Genomic DNA, 24,080 nt, shown 5'->3' on the forward strand with positions numbered 1-24,080 from the left:
CACCAGAGCTCACAGATGGATTTAGCATATTTCCTCTATTGTTATTTAATAATAATAGCCTAATAACAGTTTTCGGAATGTTTCTAAGAGCGAGTCTGTTTGTAAAGAGCGATTCGCACGTGTGTGTGTTTAATTAGCGCGTGCGTGCGCGCTTGCGCGAGCAATGCGCTGACCGCTCTCCAGCAGTCGCGTCTCCTCCGCTCGCGTGCAGGTGTCACATTCCTCGGATGCTCGCGATCATTTGAACCCGGCACCCTATCATCATGACGGACCCCTCCTCAGCTGCTGACCCCACTGCTGGTCCTGCAGACCCCGGTCCTGATCCCGGTCCTGCTTCTGCTCCGGATCCAGCGGTGTCAGGTTCAGCATCGACTCCTGCGAACGGACACCATCCGAGCCAAGACACTTTCAACATGGAGCAGCAGATGAAAATAGGAGAACCAGACGACAACGGTACGAGTTTGGCTTTAAACACTTTCGACACAGACTTTAGGGGTTTATTTGCGTGGGAAAATACACATATAGCGGAGCCCGGGGTAAGTTGTCACGTTTAGCTACATTTCTCAGGTTGGTTTTATTTCTGAATGTCAGAGTTTCTGTATAGGCACAAAAAATTAAGTATTGACTACAGAATATATATATAAAAAAAAAAGAAATTAATAACATCTTAATTACTAAAAAGTATGTTTTAGAACACGTATTTAAATGTATTATAGACTATTTCATGGCGAAACTTAATTGCAATAAATGAAAAATAGTAAAAAAAAAAATATATATATATTACAGGATTTAAATTGCTTTTATAAAAATAAATACAAATATATAAAACAGTTGTTGGCGAGCAGAAAGTGCAATTAATTTATAATTTGAAGTTTGAAAACATATTAATTGTATGTGCCCAGACCTTATGTGTAGAATGTAGATTCTAATTCATTATATAGTTGGTTCTTCTCTGAATGAATTCTAGTGTGATTCTATTGAACAGCTACAACTGTACTTTCGAGAACAAAAGTCACGAAAATATCCCGATTTAAGACTATAGAGGCTATAAATCAATAGAAAAATTAGCATTTGTATTATTGCTTTTAATCAAAACCTCATAGTTGCTGAGAAATTGGGCTTGTGACAACTAGCCCCGGTGTTTCTTGTACACTTTATGGACTTATTTGTGAATAACTCCCATTGAGTTCCTCTGAGATGTGACGAGATATCCTGACGTAATCTAACTAAGCGCTGTCCCTCAGCAGGGCTCCTTGAGAGCAGTATGCGTCTGAAACCCCACGAGGCTCAGAGTTACAGAAAAAAGGCATTATGGGTATCGTGGGTCTCCATTGTGGTGACGATGATCTTAGCCATCGCTGCTTTCAGTGAGTATCCGGACCCTCTTCTCTAGAGCATCACAGGCCCCTTGATGATACAGACCTGTATGATGTCATATCCTGTTTTGAAGATGAGCTCCTAAGTCGATGTAGTTTTAGTCTTTTGGGACTTTCTGATGCAGTTTTAAAGAACAAGTTCAAAATCATTTCTGTAGCAGTTTGGCTTACCTTACGGTCTAGAGTGGGATGTAGAGTCATATAAGTATGAACACACACACACATAATATATTAATAAAAATATTTATATAAGACACACACACACACACACACACACATATACAGTATATATATAAAATATAATTATATATTTCATTTTATGTTATATGTTATATTATATATATATTTATGTTTATTTCATATACTCAATATTTTTTATTTTATATATTAACACATAATGAATTCTATGTAATTTATATAATAATACAATTAATTACAAATTATATTTATTTAATATTCATATAATTCTATAGATAATATATATTAAATATATTAATACAATTATATTATCTCTATATAAATATATATATAGATATTTCTCTTTCGCTCTCTCTCTTTCTCTCTCTCTCTATATATATATCTATATCTATATCTATATCATAGTATTTTACACAGTTTTTCCGGGTTAAGCAGAGCCAGCAGCTGTGTGTAGTTGATTCAGTGCCATGAGCTTGATACACAAGATCAGGTTTGACTAGTTTCCTCATGGCTGTTGTACAAGATTACTCTGATAATGTTTGCTGAAAGAAAGTGCAGAGCATAAACTCTGACACATGGGAAAATTGTTAACCAAATACATTTAAAACACACTTTATTCTCAGCTACAAACACAGAATATCTTTAAAGGTACTACACTGGGAGACTGTCAAAGAAAAGTGATCGTATTATACAAAAAAGGAATTGTTCTTTGCCTTTTGAATTTAAAATGTACTTAAAATGAGTTTTACCCACTGTGGAGATCGTTCTCAATAGCATACTTGCATACTATCCTAACTATTTCTGCTGCAAATTTTCAGTATGCATGTAATATCTGGGTCACAGTTGCTGTTTTCTGGAAAACTGTATCCCAAAATGCAGGGAATTTATCCTGACCTTCCATTTCCGAAAAGATCTGAGGGACATTTTAGGTTTTAATCAGCATTATGTCTCAAATGCTTTTGATAGAGCTTAAGTTGAACCCCGAATATTCCCTTAAATCTTTAAGCTGGGATGCTCAAGTTGGCCTTATTCATACTATTGTTGTTTTTCCAGCACAAAATGCACTTAATCATTTTGTAGACTGGTTTCAGGCCATGTGGTTTAATCTCGGAGCAGCTAACAGAAGCCCCGCACTGGATTTGATGTATGACTGAGGGGGAATGGTTTCTTTCTTGGAGCTCCGTCCCTCGGGATGGAATGACTCACCTTACACTTCCAGAGTTGGACCGGGACTCTGGGACTCACGTTGCCAGGCTGTGAAGATTCAGTCACATAGCAACTCCGGAGCAACGACGCCTGAGAGATGCTGTCATTTAGTCGTCTCTCTCTTTCAGTAATGTCGACGCTTTGGTGTCAAAGAAAATTAAATGATTGCGGGAGGCTGGTAAGGGAAAATAACAGAGATAGAGGTAATTGTTTTGGTAAATTAACCTGTAAAAACAGGTTAGTTTACCAGTTTAGTTTCAGACTATTTCTTTTTAGACTAATTTGTGGTGCCGGCTAATGGTCTTTTGTTTTAGTTTTTTTGCGATTAGCACAGCAGCTAGCTATGGCATGAACAACCAACATTTTGTTGATTTGTTTTTGTTCATGTGCTTTGGAGGGGGCATGGCTTTGAAGAGGGATTTGTAGGGTGGGTGGGATCTTAGCTTGCTATTGATAGCCTCTACGAAATCACCTATGTTATATTATGTCACAGGAGTGCATAAAAGAGATACGGATTAGCGTTTAGCATTAGCATCATTATATAAACATGCTTGACAGAAAGCCTCACTTCCTCTCCAGTACACTCACTTCCTGTTTCTGTTTAACCCTTTTAAGACATTCAAACACACAAACTTGTCAACTACTAGCAAATATTGTTATACTGTTTAAACATACATTGGAAAACAGCATTTATTTGTAGTCAAGGAACTGTTTGACAAGGAATTGACCTTGTCTTGAAAACCACACTTATGCTTCTAAAAAATTAACAGTCGTTTTGGCAGACTGCCTTCAATATAAGTTGTTTTTCGACTAACAAGAAAGTTTCGAATTCTTTTATATATGTGTCAAAAGATCAAGAGAATTTGGGTTTCTCAGTTCATGACCCCTTTAAAATGCACAAATTCACATTAGTCCTTATTTACATGCATGCATATTTGACTGCCAGACCTCTTTCCCATAATATATCATTTAGGGTAACAAGTTAACTTGCATGTTGACAGTTTTCTGATTTTTATTAATGGACAGATTGTTCATTTTGTTTTGTAAGTTAAAAAAAAAGATATTTAAGTTAGATTTGTATTATTTAATTATTAGATTTTGATACATTTTTTATGAATTACTTCTCTTTGTATTTTTATAGCAATATGGGACAAGATTATCCTATTTAAAGGATCATGAAACCCCCAATTTCAGCACTGGTTAGTTCTCACCACAGTTTTGAAAAATGCACAAAAAAAAAAAAAAAAGTGGGCGTGGTATGCAGCGGAGTGGAGGAGGGTGAAGAGGGGAGATAGACTACAAACACAGCTTTGCGTTCAGACATTTTCTATTCTGAGTTAAAAACACAGATAAATACACAACCATGTGCACTCTGCATCAAAAACATTTTTCGGAATATAAGGTGCACCTGAGTATAAGGCGCATCAGTCCAAAAATACGTCATGATAAGGAAAAAAACATATATAAATCGCACTGGACTATAAGTCGCATTTATTTAGAACCAAGAACCAGGAGAAAACATTACTGTCTCTAGAGGGTAGAGGGCGCTCTACTGAGCAGTATAGAGCCAGGCGGCAAGAAAGTCGACCGGAAGTTGAAGTTGGCCGGGTGCGCCATCTTGTAGCAGAACTTCACTTGCGTTAGCATCCCATTGACCTCCCATTCATTTTGGCGTCACATTGACAGCGAATAACTTTACATCTGAGGCGTTTAAAGACTCCATTTTTCCATTATTTATTTCTTAAGATACACGACAATGTATAAAGGGCTTCATTACCTTGTTACATTATGGCCCCGTAGAAACAGTTTTTGTAAAAATAGGCTAACGATTGTGTCATAACCACGCGACTCTCTGTCGCATTACCGTACAGACAGGAGGAGAAGCTCGGAGGCAATTACCTTAATATGGCGTACTGGCGTTAAATTTTAAAATACTATACAAAATAATTAATCAGAATACTTACTCCTGCTCACTCACGCCAAAGAACTCCCCGCTCAAGCTCGCCGTTTCTGCAAGATTAACGATGGCAGTTTGCACGCACAGCTACTAGAAGATTTACATCTGTCAGACAGGTTGCTGACGTCGTCAAGCTTCGTTTGAGTCTGCGCGTCAGAAACGGAATGCTAAAAATAGCTAAAAATGGGCTTCACTTGTCTCAATTTGAGTTCCAATGGGGTCGCTGTGTCCATTTCTTTTACTGTCTATGTATAGAGCGCCCTTTCGCGGCTGGAGACGGTCATGTTTCTATTGGTTCATTTCTCTTGGTTAATTTCTCTCGGTTCATGTCAATAATGATAATAATAATAATTCCTTACATTTATATAGCGCTTTCTAGACACTCAAAGCGCTTACATAGTCAGGGGGTATCTTCTCATCCACCACCAGTGTGCAGCATCCAGCTGGATGATGCGACGGCAGCTATAGTGCGCCAGAACGCCCACCACACACCAGCTTATTGATGGAGAGGAGACAGATATGGGGATAGTTAGGAGGCCATGATGGTCAGAGGCCAATGGGCGAATTGAGCCAGGATGGGATTTTTAATGACCACAGAGAGTCAGGACCTCGGTTTAACGTCTCATCCGAAGGACGGTGCTTGTTGACAGAATAGTGTCCCCATCACTACACTGGGGCACTAGGACCCACACAGACCACAGGGTGAGCACCCCCTTCTGGCCTCACTAGCACCTCTTCCAGCAGCAACCTTGTTTTCTCAGGAGGTCTCCCATCCAGGTACTGACCAGGCTCAGCCCTGCTTAGCTTCAGTGGGCAACCGGTCTTGGGCTCCAGGGTGATATGGCTGCCGGCCAAATTAATTTTGATAAATAAGTCGCACCTGACTATAAGTCGCAGGACCAGCCAAACTCTGAAAAAAAGTGTGACTTATAGTCCGGAAAATACGGTAAATTAATGCACTGTTGCACCACTGAGAATGTTTAAGGCTTATTCTGTGGCTTTTATATAAGTCTTTTGACAGGCTTTGTCACAGAGCTGTAAAAAAAAGTTTATGCTCATAAAGTGAATGAGTTGCGTTTGTGCCCAACTCTTATTACAAAGCAAAAACAAACACTCTTCTTCGATTAAGTTTCTCTCAACTTAATGTGCACGAAGTCATCTAACACTCTGAAACATCTGTCATAGCAAATCATTGTGAATAATTAAGGATAAGATCATAGGATCATAGGATAAGAACATGCATCTCATGAATAAATTAATAGACACTGACGCATCATTTATGTACTATAGTCTATTGCCACGTCACAACACAATGTCGATTTTAAACCCGGAAGATGAAAATAGCGCAAAAAAGCTTATACATTTACCAGTTATCTCCAACAGTTAAAATTATTGGATGCCAATGTAAAGGAGGCCAGCGAGTGGGTGCTGTGCAGGTAAACCTCACACCCCTGATCTCAAGAGATGCACTAGCGACTAATGCTACTGGCTGCTGTCTTTAGCCTCCTAGTCTCAGCCTCAGACGACATGCCCACGGACTGTTGGCTGAACGTCTGATGCATATGGGACACAAAAGTGGAAACACTTCAGGAGTGTAAAAGTCGTCATTGGATTGGTTGAATTCTACAGGATTTCTACAGGAATTCTACAAAGCTTGTGTGTCGCGTTCTTTAACGTTCCACCTGGAAACAAAGATAGCGTGATGCCAAACCCCCTCACGAAAGAAGAAAGCCATCGTGTTTACAACTGTGATTACGAGCACTTATCAGGATCAAATTAACGCTGGAGTTTCAAAAGTATGTGAAATATTTAAAGTTCGTGTCATAGAATGTTTAATATAAGTCAGAGAGTTTTTCACACTGGTCTGTTATTGTGGCATCCGCCTCCCAGGGTTCCCCAGGGCCAGAGACCAGGGTTCAAGACCCACTTAGAACAAGGATGAGGTCTGGTGGTGAGGAACTGGGGGAGAGGGGTTACATTGGTGCCGTGACCCAGATGGGATTGAGTGAGTGTAACTGAGCCCAGCGGATAAGCACTGTGCAGGTAAACCTCACTCCCCTCAAGAGATGAACTAGTGGCAGCAGTCTTTAGCCTCCTTGTTAGTGCGTCCACCTCCCACACCAGAGACCAGGGTTCAAGACCCACTCAAAACAAGGACGAGGTCTGGTGGTGAGGAACTGTGGGAGAGGGGTTACATTGGTGCCGTGACCCAGATGGGATTGAGTGAGTATAACTGAGCCCAGCGGATAGGCACTGTGCAGGTAAACCTCACTCCCCTCAAGAGATGAACTAGTGACAGCAGTCTTTAGCCTCCTTGTTAGTGCGTCCACCTCCCACACCAGAGACCAGGGTTCAAGACCCACTCAGAACAAGGACGAGTTTTGGTGGTGAGGAACTGGGGGAGAGGGGTTACATTGGTGCCGTGACCCAGATGGGATTGAGTGAGTATAACTGAGCCCAGCGGATAGGCACTGTGCAGGTAAACCTCACTCCCCTCAAGAGATGAACTAGTGGCAGCAGTCTTTAGCCTCCTAGTTAGTGCGTCCACCTCCCACACCAGAGACCAGGGTTCAAGACCCACTCAAAACAAGGACGAGGTCTGGTGGTGAGGAACTGTGGGAGAGGGGTTACATTGGTGCCGTGACCCAGATGGGATTGAGTGAGTATAACTGAGCCCAGCGGATAGGCACTGTGCAGGTAAACCTCACTCCCCTCAAGAGATGAACTAGTGGCAGCAGTCTTTAGTCTCCTTGTTAGCGCGTCCACCTCCCACACCAGAGACCAGGGTTCAAGACCCACTCAGAACAAGGACGAGGTCTGGTGGTGAGGAACTGGGGGAGAGGGGTTACATTGGTGCCGTGACCCAGATGGGATTGAGTGAGTATAACTGAGCCCAGCGGATAGGCACTGTGCAGGTAAACCTCACTCCCCTCAAGAGATGAACTAGTGACAGCAGTCTTTAGCCTCCTTGTTAGTGCGTCCACCTCCCACCTCCCACACCAGAGACCAGGGTTCAAGACCCACTCGGAACAAGGACAAGATGTGGCTGTGAGGACCCTACACTAACATTGTCTTCTATCATGTGCAACACAAACACCTCTGCTTAAATCTCAGAAAAATTAGTCAGGGGTGTCATGACCTTTAAAATCAATGTGGTAAAGGAATTAGATCAAAAGTAATCTAAAAGTATGATCTGATTATTCTTGTCATTTAAATTGGAGCACTTGTAAGTTAATGGTAGCTGTTTAATTGCTGGAGTGGATGCTAGATAGTTTTATACTGGCCCAAGTCCAACTCAAGTTTCTATGATATTCAGCTCTCTAGAAATGACTTTTAACCCTCTTTAATGTAAGCCTGTGTGATTTTGTCACCCGTTTTTCATCTGCCACACTATTTAGAAGTACATTAGTGTAGAGACTGCAATAAATATGCAGTAAAAGTCATAAAAAATCCCATCTCGACTTCCATAAAGTCTTTTTATGTTTGGGTTTTGTGCATTTTGGGTCAGTATGGGTTTTGAGAAGATCAAATCTATATTTGAGAACTGGATTATGGTTTTAACCGAATTATCCTCGAATCAGTTCAGATAAAGTGTCAGATCAGGCGGTCTGAGTCTCGCTATCTTCCCTGAAGCATGTGTGAGTCTGAAGTGTAAGCGGGATGGCTCGTTTTTCATTAATTCTACTCCTGTCAGCCAGAAGGGACCGAACGGGTGTGTGCGGCGAAGGCTTGTGTACGTTTTAGAGGCGTTTGGAAACTGATGAAGGCGGATAGAAGGAAGGAGGAGAAGGAGAAGAGAAATGGTCTAATATATGCCAGACTGTGAGAGCTGAATTCCCAGATGTCTCACGGCTTCCAGTGCAGCCAATTAACACGCTCTCAGCGACAGAGTGTCTTCTGCTTCACACACACACACACACACACACACATAAATGCACTTGCATACCTCCAAACCTAATAAACATGTTCTGAAATTTCTCCATTGCGCAAATAAGCCCTATTTGGTGCAGCAAAATGTATTTAAATGCCAGTTCCTGAAGAATGAACTGACTTCAGACTGAAGAAAACAAAATTAGTATGTATGTGCGTTTGGAAATTCTTCTTGCGGTAGGCAGAGAATGTAAATATCACACTGCCGAGGAGAGGTCACAGATAGAGGAGGGGTAGTTCGCTCTGATATTAATGCATTCAGCACTACCAGCCTGTAAAAGCCAGTATGCCAAATCCCATTGAGCCCCGAGTCTAAAAATAAAAGATGAAAGACAGATAGAGAGAGCGAAGAGAGGTGGAGGGTGCTTTGCCCTCTCTGCACCTCCTCTGGTTTTTTAAAACATCAACACACTGAGTCAAGTAAACGGGTTTGTGAGAACAAATAGTTGAGAAGCTAAAGTCGTCGCAGTGGATTTCAGTTGGTAAATAGTAAGATGGATATCTAGTGGAATGGAATAAGGTATCTAAATATATTAGCTTTAACATATTAGTTTTAAAATTAAAGGGATAGTTCACACCAAAATAAAATTCTGACATTAATTACTCACTCTCATGTCTGTTCAAATCCGTAAGAACTTGTTCATTTTCATAACACAAATTAAGATATCTTTGATGAAATCCAAGAGCCCTCTGTCCCTCCATAAACAGCAATGCAACTGACAAATTCAAGGCCCAGAAAGGTAGCAATGACGGCATTAAAATTGTCCATTTGACATTAGTGGTTCAACCGCAATCTTATTAAGCTACAAGAAAACTTTTGTGTGCGAAGAAAACACGCGTTTACGAAAGGAACAATGTATAACGATGGGACCCTCATGAATATGGGTTGAAGACTGAAACAGAAGAGAAGAAATTGTTGAATAAAATCATTATTTTTGTTTTCTTGGCACAAAAAGTACTCTCGTAGCTTCATAAAATTATGGTTGAGCCTCTGATGTCACATGGACTACTTTAACGATGTCTTTATTTGTGTTTGCAGGAGTACTGCTATTCTAATGAACTGATTTCAGCTAAAATATCCTAATCTATTATCTTTAAACACCAATTTATTAGCCAAAGGTTTACCACTTGTTTTAGTATAAGTTTCAGTCGGATTAGCTTTTATAGTATTGTGACTAACAAAAACTCTATTATATGCAGTTTTATTAGTTACCATAATTTTAGCATTAGCATTTTAACATATTTGTATAGGCTACATTAGAAAACTCTTAAAACTAGCTGTGTATCGCGACTTTCGCATTAATTTTAGCTGAAGTGTTAGAAATTGTATTAAAATTTGTGTAGTATCATAACTGATCAAGTAAAATATACATATACATTTTTTTTTTTACTTTAAGGTATCAGCGCTGGTTACAGGTTTACCATTGGTTAGTTTTAGCATTAGTGTTATTATCACTTGTAGTAGGGATAATGCGATGTATGAAAACTCTATTAAATGTTATTTTAGTAGCAACATTTTATCATTAGCATTTTACCATATTTATATCACGGTAGTATTAATTTTGTAGACTCAAAACTAATATTAGCTCTTTGATAGCTTCAACTGTTTTAGCATTTCTTGTGCATTTGTATTAAAATTAGGGTGGCCATTTCTATAAAAAGTAAAACACTTTGGACACTGAATCAACACTGTTTTCCATTCAGGAGCCATATTTTCATGAGATCACAGGCATTTAATTTCATAAGGACAAGCTTTCTAAACAAAGGATGTGTAATTTCTCATGCAAATTTCCTAAATCTACTCAATTTGAATAATTATTTAAATAAGACACGATAGGGATGAAATGACATCGAGATCTACAAAAACCATATTTGCATTGCATAAGTGGCACAGAAGCTACATCTGAAGGGGCATATACAGTGGGGATCGAAAGTTTGGGCACCCCTTGCAGAATCTGTGAAAATATGAGTAATTTTCAAAAAATAAGAGAGATCATACTAAATGCATGTTATTATTTATTTAGTACTGTCCTCAGTAAGATATTGTACATAAAATATTTTTACATTTATTCCACAAGACAAAAAAAATGCTGAAATTATTAAAATAACCCTACTCAAAAGTTTGGGAACCCTTGGTTCTTAGTACTGTGTTCTGTTACCTGATGATCCTCGACTGTCTTTCTGTTTTGTGATGGTTGTGCATGAGTCCCTTGTTTGTTCTGAACAGTTAAACTGAGCAGCGTTCTTCAGAAAAATCTTTAAAGTCCTGCAGATTCTTCAGTTTTCCAGCATCTTTGCATATTTGAACCCTTTCCAGCAGTGACTGTATGATTTTGAGATGCATCTTTTCAGACTGAGGACATTTGAGGGACTCAAACACAACTATTAAAAAAAGATTCGAACATTCACTGATGCTCCAGAAGGAAACAAGATGCATTAAGAGCTGGGGGGTGAAAACTTTTGAACACAATGAAGATTTTGTTGAAATATAATTTTTTTCCATTTAGTTCTGCCCTTCGTAAGCAACAGAAGATACTTGTATGTTTCCCGGTACACAAATTAAGTACAATTTACCTTGATCTTCAAATTCCAAAAGTTTTCACCCCCCAGCTCTTAATGCATCTTGTTTCCTTCTGGAGCATCAGTGAATGTTCGAATCTTTTTAAATAGTTGTGTTTGAGTCCCTCAAATGTCCTCAGTCTGAAAAGATGCATCTCAAAATCATACAGTCACTGCTGGAAAGGGTTCAAATATGCAAAGATGCTGGAAAACTGAAGAATCTGCAGGAGCTTAAAGATTTTTCTGAAGAACGCTGCTCAGTTTAACTGTTCAGAACAAACAAGGGACTCATGCACAACCATCACAAAATAGAAAGACAGTCGAGGATCATCAGGTAACAGAACACAGTACTAAGAACCAAGGGTTCCCAAACTTTTGAGTAGGGTTATTTTAATAATTTCAGCATTTTTTTTGTCTTGTGGAATAAATGTTAAAATATTTTATGTACAATATCTTACTCAGGACAGTACTAAATAAATAATAACATGCATTTAGTATGATCTCTCTTATTTTTTGAAAATTACTCATATTTTCACAGATTCTGCAAGGGGTGCCCAAACTTTCGATCCCCACTGTATATATATATATATATATATATATATATATATATACATATGTATATATTAATCGCATCTAAAATAAAAGTTTTTGTTTACATAATATGTGTATATTTATTATGTATATATAAATACAAATACATACATGTATGTGTGTGTATATCTATCTATCTATCTATATATATATATATATATATATATATATATATATATATATATATTTAGATATAAAATATAAGAATATAAATATTTATAAATGTATATACATACATATTTTTTCAAAATATATACTGTATGTATGTGTATTTATATACAAAACAAATATACACACTACACATATACATATTATGTAAACATATGCAGCGGTAAAATAAGTATTGAACATATCACCATTTTTCTCAGCAAATATATTTTTAAAAGTGCTGTTGACATGAAATTTTCACCAGATGTCGGTAACAACCCAAGTAATCCATACATACAAAGAAAACAATACAAATAAGTGTAATAGAATGGAATGACCCAGGGAAAAATTACTGAACACACTTACTGAAATGTATTTGATACTTCGTACGAAAGCCTTATGACAGCTTCAAGACAACTCCTGTACGGAGAAACTAGTCACATGCATTGCTCAGGTGTGATTTTGGCCCATTTTCCCACACAAGAAGTCTTCAAATCTTGAAGGTTCGATGGGCCTCTTCTGTTAACTCCAATCTTTAGTTCTTTCCATAGATTTTCTATTGGATTCAAATCGTGTGATTGTCTGAGCCAATCGAGTAGCTTTGCTTTCTTTCTCTGAAACCAGTTGAGAGTTTCCTTAGTTGTGTGTTTGGGATCATTGTCTTGCTGAAATGTCCACCCTTGTTTCATCTTCATCATCCTTGTAGATGGCAGCAGATTTTTATCAAGAATGTCTCGGGAAATTTTTCCATTGGTAGGGTGGCCATACGGGACACGTACCAGCCAGGATTTTAATACTGCTTAAAATATCCAGGTTTTGGCTGTTTGCACTGTGCTGGTCTAACGTTGTGTGAGATTCATGAGAGCTAATTAAAAGCAGAGCAGATGGCTCCTTATACATTGATGTCTTTTTTTGATTGGTGAGCATTGACACTTCAAGTCAAAGAAACGAACAAACACGTCGCGCCACAAGGACACTTATATTTGAAAGAAAACAGCGCATCCTTGTGGCACGGCTGACACAGAAGAGCGTAGCTATGTTTGAGTGATGTCGAGAAACACAGAGGAGAGTTTTGACAAAGTAATTGTTTAATAAAGTCGTTATTTTTGTTTTATTCGCGTACAAAAAGTATTGTCGTCGCTTCATAACGTTACTGTTGAACCACTGATGGCAGATAGACTATTCTGACGATGTCTTTCATACTTTTCTGGACCTTGACAGTGTATTTTACTTGACAGTTTACGGGACAGCCACAAGCATCCCGGTTTTCATACAAAATATCTTAAATTGTGTTCAGAAGACAAACAAAGCTTTTACGGGTTTTGAACGACATGTGGGTAAGTGATTAATGACAAATATTAGTATTAGAACGGATACTGACAGAACTAATTATACAACTGATCAAATATGTATAATCTAGTATAAGTTTAGGTATTTAGTTTTTGTAGTATCATAACACTGACCAGTCAGAAGTCTTTCTAGTGACTCCAGACTTATCAGAAGATGGTTGAAACCGTCCTGTAAGCGATAACAACATGCAAATTTATTCACCAGCTCTGACACAGAAACTAGATCACATTCCCTGTTTTGGTTTGTGTGTGGAGATGTGTGTGAGGCAAAAAGACAGAGCGAGCGGAAGACAGGTTTTCAGAGCAGCTGTTGTGTTGGATTTCAACATTCTGCATCTCACCGTCTCTAAAGGCTCTGCCCTAGTTTCACAGAAGAGACAGCTACAAGAAAGCAGAAAGCAAAGTTACACGCAACAAACCATAAACATTTATTTTAATCAACATCTATTTGTCCTGCTGATCCATGAAGCTAGCTAAAGCTTCCTTAAGCAGTCAAGGACAAGATCTTCAATGAGTTAATACATCATGCGCTACTGATACATCTGAGAATAACTGTCACAAAACGGTTCTTGCCGCATAGCAGCAGCATGTTTGTTCACTGTGTGATTCAACTAACAAACTGTTCCTCGAAATCGCTCATGTATTTTCAGACATCCATAACCTGGAAGAATGGGTGTTTTTCAATTTTTTAGCCTTTTTGAGCTGTATAAAGCATAAATTGATTTGTAAAATATGAAAGAAAACACCATAACACCAAACACCAAAATCAATGTTGCGATATTTTTTTACAATATTGTAAGGGTTATGGGGTCATAACATTCATAACCTGCAAGAATGAGTGTTTATCTGATTTTTTTAGCCGCATATGCTCAAAGTGACTTATACAATACGGAACTGAACAAACTAAATGTTGCGATTTTTTTTTTTCATTGGCGCACTATATGAGTTATGCAAATTTCCTCTTTCCAAATCAAACATTTATAACCTACTGAAATGTGTATCAGCTTTTTTTAATCATATACGCTCAATTGCTGATTTGTAAAGTACGAAAAACATAAAATCAATGTGGCTATTTTTCACAATACAGTAGCCTATAAGTTACGCAAATTTCCTTGTTAGTTCTCGTAACATTCATAACCTGAAAGAATGGGTGTTTGTCAGGTTTTTTGAGCTACATATGCTCAAAGTGACTTATTTTAAGTAAAATATAAAAGAAGGCATGAAATCAGTGTTGCGATATTTTTCATTACAGTGTTGTACAAGTTACACAAATTTTCTCGTATGTTCTGGTAAATCAAATGCTCATACCCTACTGGAATGTTTACCAGCTTTTTTTGAGCCACATATGCTCATATGCCCTAAATCAGTGTTGCAATATTTTTCATTACGATATGAGTTTTCATGATTGTTCTGTACAGCACAGGGTGAAACACAACACGAAAATGGACATAAAGCAACATGAATGTGCAGAATGGTTAATGACTAAAATCATATAAAATGTTACGTGACGAAAGTCTAATAAATTGTTACATGGTGATGATTTAAAGTAACTGTACTTTAAAACAAATCTAGTTAAATGCAAACACAGCTGTCAATACATATTTTGCCGAATTGTATCAAAGAAGGGCAAAATAAGTTTGATATATAAACAGTGCAAAACCAATATTTCGGTACCATAGCTTTATGAGCGATGGTAAATTGCGTAATATTAATGCAGGTTACTCGCGTAACTCATAATGTACTGTAATGAAAAATACCGCAACAGTGACTTGCCAAATTTTGTATACTTCAGATCAAATTTACTCACAAAACATCCATTGTTTCCTATTCCACCTCTTAAAAAAACGTTAACAATATTTTTAAAGGACAATAATTTATAGTCAATTTAATAATAAACAAAATAAAAATATATGCATTACATTATGAGACAGAGCCTGGCAAATAAATCTGATGAAACAGCTTCAAGAAACTGTAAAAATGTTTTCATTTAAATATATATGAATATTTTATTTTATTTTTTGAAAAATTGCCTTCTGTGATGTGCTTATAAATTCAATGTCCCTTCAAAGCATTTACCCATGACGGACTAAAGATGAATTATTACTGTAATCCTTTATTCACACAATGCGTCATTGTGATCTACAATATCCTACGGTTTTAAGAACTTCATAATTTTGGTGATTGGCTCTGGCCGCAGTATCAGCACTCCTTGCAGAAGCTGCTGACTTTCTCATATCAGCATAAATATGACTTCCTAATGAGCAAGGAGTGGTTTCGGCTTTCCACAGATACATGAGTCTCCATAAATCCTTGCTTGTTACCCAAGATGCACTGCATGTGGTACAACTAAAACCTCTGCAGTTTGTTGTAAGATTAAGATGCAGATGTTGTTCCCGAGACAACGTGTATGTTTTTTTTTCAGTGTAAACTTCTAGTGTGTCCACTGGGATTCTGTAGGAGAATGAATGACTGCATGGATTATGGATATTTAATTGACTGTCAATGTGTTTCTTGAAATCGGCTGGCACGAGACGTCTAAAATAGAGTGGATTTTACTAAAAGGAGCAGAATTTATATTTAGAAACTGCTAAATCTTTCATCTCATGCTGCAGCAGCTCAGTTAACGGTGTTCCTGAGGAACAGAGAGAGTGTGTATTTGTATGAGTAATGATTTCTGCCATTTGAATGGGTGTGCAAACTTTAGCTTAAGGCCAACAATGGGGTTTTTAAGCATGATAATTATAGTTTTCTAGCAAGGTTGACATTGCAACACCACCTTAATTCAGTCATCCCAACTAACAAATATTGTTTGCCAATTCATGGTTACAAAACAAAAACCTAAAGAGTATATTCTTGGAATTGGTTCCCCAAAAATCTCCAAAGTGGAACCATACACTAATGTTGGGGAGCATTCCATGTTTCTCTACTATATACTCTACATTAATATTCTTTACCATACTGTAGTGTATTCTATATTGCTGCACTGTACGATCAATTGCAGATGTAAACTAGATGCACAGACTGTCCCTGAAATGCAGATCTGAGTACTTTGAGAGTTTGGCTGACCCTTTAGATTTAGATGGAATATCTCGGATCGCTCATCCAGTCTCAGGATAGAGGATTCAGGTGCATTAGAGGTCAATATAAGGTCGATAACTGGACCCGAGCCACACTGCCGTTTGAGTAGCTCAGTCACACCATGTGCTGACATCACAGTGTGAAGAGATGAAATCTGATCCAGGCCACTTTACTTGCTGGAAATTATTCAGACACAGTTTTACAGCAGGGGGAAGCATATATTTAAAGTTTAGATATATATATCTTCAGACAAACACTTATCAAAATCAATATTAACTATATATACTTGCTGAATGCTGGAGTGGATGGTGACTGGATACAGGCTGTAAAAAGTAACTAGGAATTTAACTTTAATTCATAATATTTCCATTGGCAGTATGACATGATGTTAAAGGAATTATCTGTTTGTCCAAATAATTAAGTTGATATTTTTTCATTGTAATTGAATTGAATTGAATTGAATTGAATTGAATTGAATTAAATTAAATTAAATGTATTATTTTATTTTATTTTTTAAAATAAATTATGGACTTTGAATAGTACATTTTATTATTTATTTTAAAAAAGTTTGATAAACATCACATTAAAGTTTGTATGTATGTATTTGCTTAAATAAGCAATATAAAAATAAAATAAAAAACACTTCAAATTTAAAGTTTGTCCAACTAAGGAACTATCTTTTGAATTTGTTTATTTATTTGTTTATTTATTTAAAACACTTTTCACAAAATCAAACACTTTACATTTACAGTTCTTCCAAAATATAAACACTCATTTATTTCTGTATTTATTTATTTTTTATAAATGAAATAAACACTACCTATTTAAAGTATTTCCAACTAATTAACTGTTTCAAAGGTAAAAAATTAAATAAATAAAATAAGAAATGTAATATAACATATCTAAAAAAACAAATGCACTTCCCCCAATTAAAGTTTCACAAAATTTAAGTTTGTCCAACTAATTTAACATTTGTTTTTAAATGGTAAAAACTATTAAAACATTTTAAGTTGAAATCATTTTCATTTAAACTAACTTTTCCTCATTCCTTTGCAGCTGTTTCTATAATGCGGCATAGTGCATCAGCGTTTGGATTTGCTGTAAGTATGCAGACAGTTCATATAATTAAATTGTTATTATGGCATAGTTGTTAACGTTTTAATGCTTCACTTTATCGCTGTTGTCCATTTGTTTGCAGTTTGATGCCACTCTGGACGTCCTGTCCTCCATAATCGTGATTTGGCGATACAGTAATGCGGCGGCCGTCCATTCAGCACACAGAGAATACATGTAAGTACACGTTATCCTTCCTCCATTAATTTACTTCAGCAGGTTAAAGCAAGTTAACGTTTCCAAAAGACCACCAGTTTAGGTGGATGGAGGCCAGGCAGACAGACTCTCCTGTCCCACAGGAAGTGGCCTCGCTCTGGGTTTCATGTCTAAAGAGTGTCCTTAGACAGTCTCTCTCTGTGTTCGCCATCCTTTATCGGCTGAGGGACAGAATAGAGATGGCAAAAGGGTGGGAAGGCTTTGTGAACAGAAAGAAAGAAGAGGAAGCAGAGAAAAGAGAGAGACAGGACAAAGGCAGAAGTGTGTAGAAAGTACAGTACAGACACACAAATGTAATGAATCGGGTTTGTAATGCAACATGAAGCCGTGGGCCGCTGCGGGGCTCTGGGGAATCTGCCGGGGAGACAGATTACATCATAACGCAGGATGCATTAGCGAGATGACGTATCTACTGGACTGCAGGATCATAAAGTCAAACCATATGAGAATAATGATGTACCACAGCAGCTTTGAAAGAAAATTTTAACTGATTATTCATCATTTCTTTTGTGAGATGGATGCTAATGTTTTCTGCAAGGTGGTTTCTAGGGCATTGCTAGGTTGCTCTGAGTGGTTCTCAGGGAGTTTCGATGCGATTATTAAAGTTTTCTGACTGGTTGAGCATTGCTGGGTTGTTGTTAATGTGTTCTGGGAGGTTACGATTTATTCGGGGTAACTAGGAAAATGCATTTTATAAAATAAACACACCTAGTAGTTAAATTGCAAACAGCATGTCGGTTGTCCATCGGAAGCTGAAAGAAGGCATATTATTTTAGCTTACCAACAAAACCCAAGTCTGAAACGACCAGAACTTTTAAGATTGAATATAGATTTACTGGGCGGCAGTGGCTCAGTGGTTCATGTAGGTTGTCTACAAACCGGAAGGTTGGTGGTTCCATCCCCGGCTCCACCTGACCAAGTGTCGAGGTGTCCTTGAGCAAGACACCTAATCCCAGCTGCTCCCGACGAGCTGGATGGCGCCTTGCATGGCTGACACCGCAGTCGGTGTGTGAATGAGTGAGTGGATGGGTGAATGTGAGGCAAATTGTAAAGCGCTTTGGATGGCCATGTGGTCTGTTGAAAGCGCTATATAAATGCAGTCCATTTACCATTTACCATTTACCATTTAATTTTGAATGTACGTTTTGATACAAATATTTTGAACACACTAAATATTAAATTCAGTCGACTGTCAAGCCCAGCATCAGCGGGGTCTCTTCTTGGCCTGATTTTAGGAGAGATACTGGATTCAATTCATTTGCATGTCTTCATTTCATTTTAATTTGATCTCCTGAGACTATAGCTGTGTGTGTGCGTGTGTGTTTATTTGGTTTAATTAATCACTAAAACACAAAGCCTGATATGATCCAGGTGTGAGAAAGAGAGCAGAAAGGCCCTAAAACGTCACCGGATTTTACCCAACTACCCCTGCAGCAGAGTAAATAGTGGAACAGATGCTCCCGCTCAACCAGGCTTAATTAGACAACTAAAGCCCTCACCGGCTTAATTTATAAACGCAGGGCTTGACAGGTCTAATAAGATCGAGGCACTAAAGTGAGCAGAAGCTTCAGAGTCGTGTTTTATTAACCGACTCAGACACAGGAGGGGAATTAGAGCATGAACTCAATAAAGCATCAGTTGAATTGACGCTGTGGTTTACTCCATGTACCTGTGTGTATGTTTTCCAGAGCATGTGTCATTCTCGGGGTTGTGTTCATCTTGTCGGCCATCACTATCCTGGTCAAAGCCATCCATGACCTCGCCACAAAACTGCAACCAGAAGTGGTAAGAAAACACATAATGCTGTATCTTATTTGGTTGATTAATTTGTTCGTTCACTCACTTGATTTAGTTGGTTTCTTCATTGCATTGGTTGATTGATCACAAGTATAGGTCTCTGCATTAAAGTAATGGGAGTTACCAGATCAGGGTTTTTTTACACCATGATACCTGATTGGTTGACGTCATAGTGGCGTTAGGTTTAGGGGTGGGGTTGGGTAAGGGGGTCATTTAGATTGCATGATTTAGAAACACCCAGCAGTTTGAAAACACCCACATGGTGATAAACGCCCACTTTTGCTCTGATTAGTTCAGTTGTTGATTCATTTGTTTGTTCATTCACTCACTAAATAAATAAACAATTGAATCAGTGAATCAGAATCAGAAGAGCTTTATTATTACCAAGTACGTTAGTATGTTTCGCTCACAAGGAGTTTGATTTGTCGACAGGAGCTTCCAATGCAAAAGAAAGTACAGGCATAATGCAGACGTACATAGAAATAACGCAATAGGCATGGAATATAACACTAATATAAGGAAAAACAGAATTAGATTGGATTCTGTGTATAAATATGTCAGTTGTGATGGACGATGTATAATTAAGTAAAAGTTTAATGGTTCAGGCTAAATATAGCCTGCTGAAAAAAAACTGTTCTTGTGCCTGGCTGTTCTGGTGGTCAGTGCTCTGTAGCGCCTGGCAGAAGGCAACAGTTCGAAGAGAGAGTGGGCTGGGACTGAGGGGTCCAAGGTGATTTTCTTAGCCCTTTTCCTCACCCTGGAGATGTAAAGATCTTGGAGGCTGGGCAGAGGGGCACAGATAATCCTCTCAGCAGTCCTGACCGTCCGTTGTAGTCTCTTGATGTCTGATTTGGTAGCTGAACCTAACCAGACAGTTATGGATGAACACAGGACAGACTCAATGATAGCACAGAAGAATTGTTTCAGCAGCTCATGTGCTAGGTTGAATTTCCTCAGCTAGGAAGTACAACATCTGCTGGGCCTTTTTTCACAATGGAGTCGATGTGAGTGTCCCACTTCAGGCCTTGAGAGACGGTGGTGCCCAGGAATCTGAATGACTCCACTGCAGTCACAGTGCTGTCCACGATGGTGAGTCGGGGGTTTCTCCTGAAGTCCATGGTCATATCCACCATTTTGAGCGTGTTGAGCTCCAGGTTGTTAAGACTTCACCAGACAGCCAGCTCTTTAACCTCCTGTCTGTAAGCAGACTCGTCTCCGTCCTTGAAGATGCCGATGACTGTAGTGTCGTCCGCAAACATCAGGAGATTAACAGAGGGGTCCTTTGAAGTACAGTCATTCGTGTACAGGGAAAAGAGCAGCGGGGAGAGAACACAACCCTGAGGGGCACCAGTGCTGATGGTGATAGTCCTGGATGTGAGTTTGCCCAGCCTCACTAGCTGCTGCCTGTCTGTCAGGAAGCTGGTGATCTACTGACAGATGGAGGTGTGCGTGAAGAGCTGTTTGGGTTTGTCTGAGAGAAGGTCAGACATGATGATATTGAAGGCCGAACTGAAGTCCACAAAAAGGATCCTTGTGTAATTCCCAAGTCTGTCAAGGCGTTGCAGGATTTAATGTAGTCCCATGTTGACTGCCTAGTCCACAGGCATGTTTGCTCTGTAGGCAAGCTGAAGAGGATCCAGCAGGGGTCCAGTGATGTCCTTCAGGTAGACCAGGACCAGTCACTCAAATGACTGGAGGAGGGTGGTAGACTGTAAAGACAGTAAAACACATTCAGATCGTCAGCCAGTTGTTGATCCTCCACAGACTGTCTTGTACGAGGTGATGTTCTTGAGACCAGTCCATACTGACACCAGATCGTTGGATTAAAACTGTTTTCTCAGATTTTCAGAGTAGTTATTTTTAGCCACTCTGATCTCCTTTTGTTAGTCTGTTCCTGGCCTAGTTAAACAAGATTTTAACCCCACTTCTGTAAGCATCCTCTGTGGCATGACGAAGCTGTTTGAGTTTCCCAGTAAACCACAGTTTATCAAAACTGAATGATAAGAATGTCCTTGTGGGGAGGCACATATCCTCAAAGAAACTGAAATATGAAGTTACAGTCTCTGTGAGCTTATCCAGATCGCTGGTGGCAGCTTCAAAAACACTCGTATCAGTGAGGTCGAAACAGCCCGTTCTGCTTCATTAGTCCATTTTTTAGGTACTGTAGGTATAAAATGAGCCATATTCATTGAATTTGTTGAACAAACAAACAAATCATTGGTTGGTTGATTGATTGTTTCTCTGTTGATTTATTCATTCATTTGTCTGTTCATTCACTCATTCACTAACTTATTCATTGTAGTGGTTGGTTGATTAGTTTGTTTGTTTATTTATTCCCTCACGGATTAATTCATGGATTGGTCGATTAGTTGTATCAGTTACTGATTCCTTTGCTTGTTAAATCGTTCAGTGATGGATTCATTCATTAGTTTGTTCGTTCACTCACTCAATGTTTTATTCACTGTAGTGATTGATTGATTTGTTTGTTCAACCCTTCAGTGATTTTTTTCCAATAGTTTTGTGTTTGTTCAATTACTCATTCACTTATGTATTCATTGTATTGGTTGATGACTTTGTTAATTTAATCACTAACTGATTCATTCATTAGATTGGTTCTTTCAGTGGCTGATTCATTTATTAATTTGTTTGTTCATTAAATCACTCATTTATTTAGGCATTGGCTGACTGATTGTTCCATTGATTCATTGACTCACTGATTTATTCATTGTAGTGGATGATTCATTTTTTTTATTTGTCTGGTTACTCAATTGCTGATTCATTCATACGATTAGTTGACTGGTTGATTCATTCACTTGTTCAATCATTCACTGACTGATTCATTCATTAATTAGATTAGTTAACTGATTCACTGACTGATTCATTCATTAATTAGATTAGTTAACTGATTCACTGATTGATTGTCATGACCAACTGTTATTTTGTTTTTTAAGCTGATTCGATTCTGTCATTTTCTAAACATATTTCTGTTTATTTTACTCTTAGCATTCATACTCTCGTATCTCATTTCCCCGCTGGCTTTCTATTTACTGTAAATTCCATTCAAGAGAGTCTTTCGGATGAAGGACGGCACACACAAACACAACACTTCAACTTTTTATGTCACCGGTTGTGTGAGTTTTTCCTCGGCTGGAACTAACGGCACCTGCTTAACAGCAGAAGTGTAAAGCTGAATGAACATGACGAAGACGAGGTGTGAAGTCACGGACAAGATTAGAATAGTCTGATATCACTGTTGCCAGGCAGGGAAATATTTCCCCTAAACCAGTTACCCCTCCACTATCACTCACTCTCTCAATCTAGCTCTCCATCCATATTCCTGTGATGAAATGAGACACCGAAAGCCTTGGTCTGATATTGCCTCAGTGGTCTTAATACTCCACTGCTACTGTACATTCTTTAAAGCAAAGCAAATAAGCCTCTTTTCTATCAAGAGCCAACCAAACAAAGCTCATTACGAACTTTGTTTACTAGTATTACTATGAGTTTTAAAAATATATATTCAAACTTGTTAAAAAAACAATCTATGATGACCTAAAAAAATGTATATGATGAAATTACAAAAACTTGAAAAGTTTCTACAAAAGACATCAATGATTTAAAATGTAAAAAAAGAGAGAAAATAACATAAAAGCTGAAAAAACTGTATATGATGACATAAAAACAACAACAACAAAAAATGATTATACAAGGATCTAAGATATATGAGACTTTTCTACAATGAGAACAAAAACTAAAAAACATTCTACGATGAGTTTCTACAATGACATACAAAAACTATTTCTTTTACAATGACCTAAAGTAAAAAAATAAAAATAAAAACATCTACAAAGCATAATGCAAACTGAAAAAAAGTTCTATTATGACCTAAAATTTTGAAGAAATTATAGGATGCCATAAGGAAAACTGAAAAAAACAAAACAAACTATGATGACATTAAGACATAAAATATTTTCTAACATGACATAAAAATAAAAAATAAAGTTTCTACAATAACGTAAGAAATACATTTCTACAATAATGTAAAAACTCTATGACATAACAAGAACTGACAAAGGTTCTACGATGACAACAAGTTCGTACAACAACATAACAACAACAACTAAAAAAATACATTATAAACATTATAACATAATGTTTTTAACTTCACATGAATCTGTGGTAAAATGAACTGAACAAAGTACCAAGTTCTTACTGACGTAATCTGGATATTCATTAAATATAAGGTTAATTTACTCTTTCCTAACGTTGGGATGAAAAGGAAGGCAATGCAAAAATAGTTTTTCCACAACTTGGCACTAAACAGTTTCTTGTTATTTTCAGAGCCATCTTTATATTTGGTTTCCGTGTAGACCTGCGCGTTCGCCATTCTCATGAACACTACATGCATGAATTGGTGGGCGGGGCTAAACAGGCAGCAATGTAGAAGCAGGTGTTGACATTTTTCTGCAGAGGCCGTTCTTAACCACACTCATGTTATAGAACATTTAAAAAGCTGCCATTTTGGCAGACTGCCTTCATTATAAGCTGTTTTTAGACTAACGA

At 37.9% G+C, this 24,080-nt stretch overlaps 1 protein-coding gene across 1 annotated transcript in view; it reads left to right on the plus strand.

The window, feature by feature from the left end:
* The first annotated feature begins 24 nt into the window (after nt 1-24).
* LOC113077640 (transmembrane protein 163-like) overlaps nt 25-24,080 on the plus strand; it is a 34,955-nt gene continuing 10,899 nt past the window's right edge. Inside the window, exons 1-5 of the mRNA XM_026249955.1 lie at nt 25-453; nt 1,248-1,367; nt 17,448-17,491; nt 17,590-17,681; nt 19,409-19,505. Coding sequence (XP_026105740.1) covers nt 264-453; nt 1,248-1,367; nt 17,448-17,491; nt 17,590-17,681; nt 19,409-19,505 — 543 coding nt within the window. The 5' untranslated portion in view covers nt 25-263. The remainder of the gene's footprint in view (nt 454-1,247; nt 1,368-17,447; nt 17,492-17,589; nt 17,682-19,408; nt 19,506-24,080) is intronic.

Source organism: Carassius auratus, unplaced genomic scaffold (genome assembly GCF_003368295.1).
Source record: "Carassius auratus strain Wakin unplaced genomic scaffold, ASM336829v1 scaf_tig00022937, whole genome shotgun sequence".
Lineage (NCBI taxonomy): Eukaryota > Metazoa > Chordata > Actinopteri > Cypriniformes > Cyprinidae > Carassius > Carassius auratus.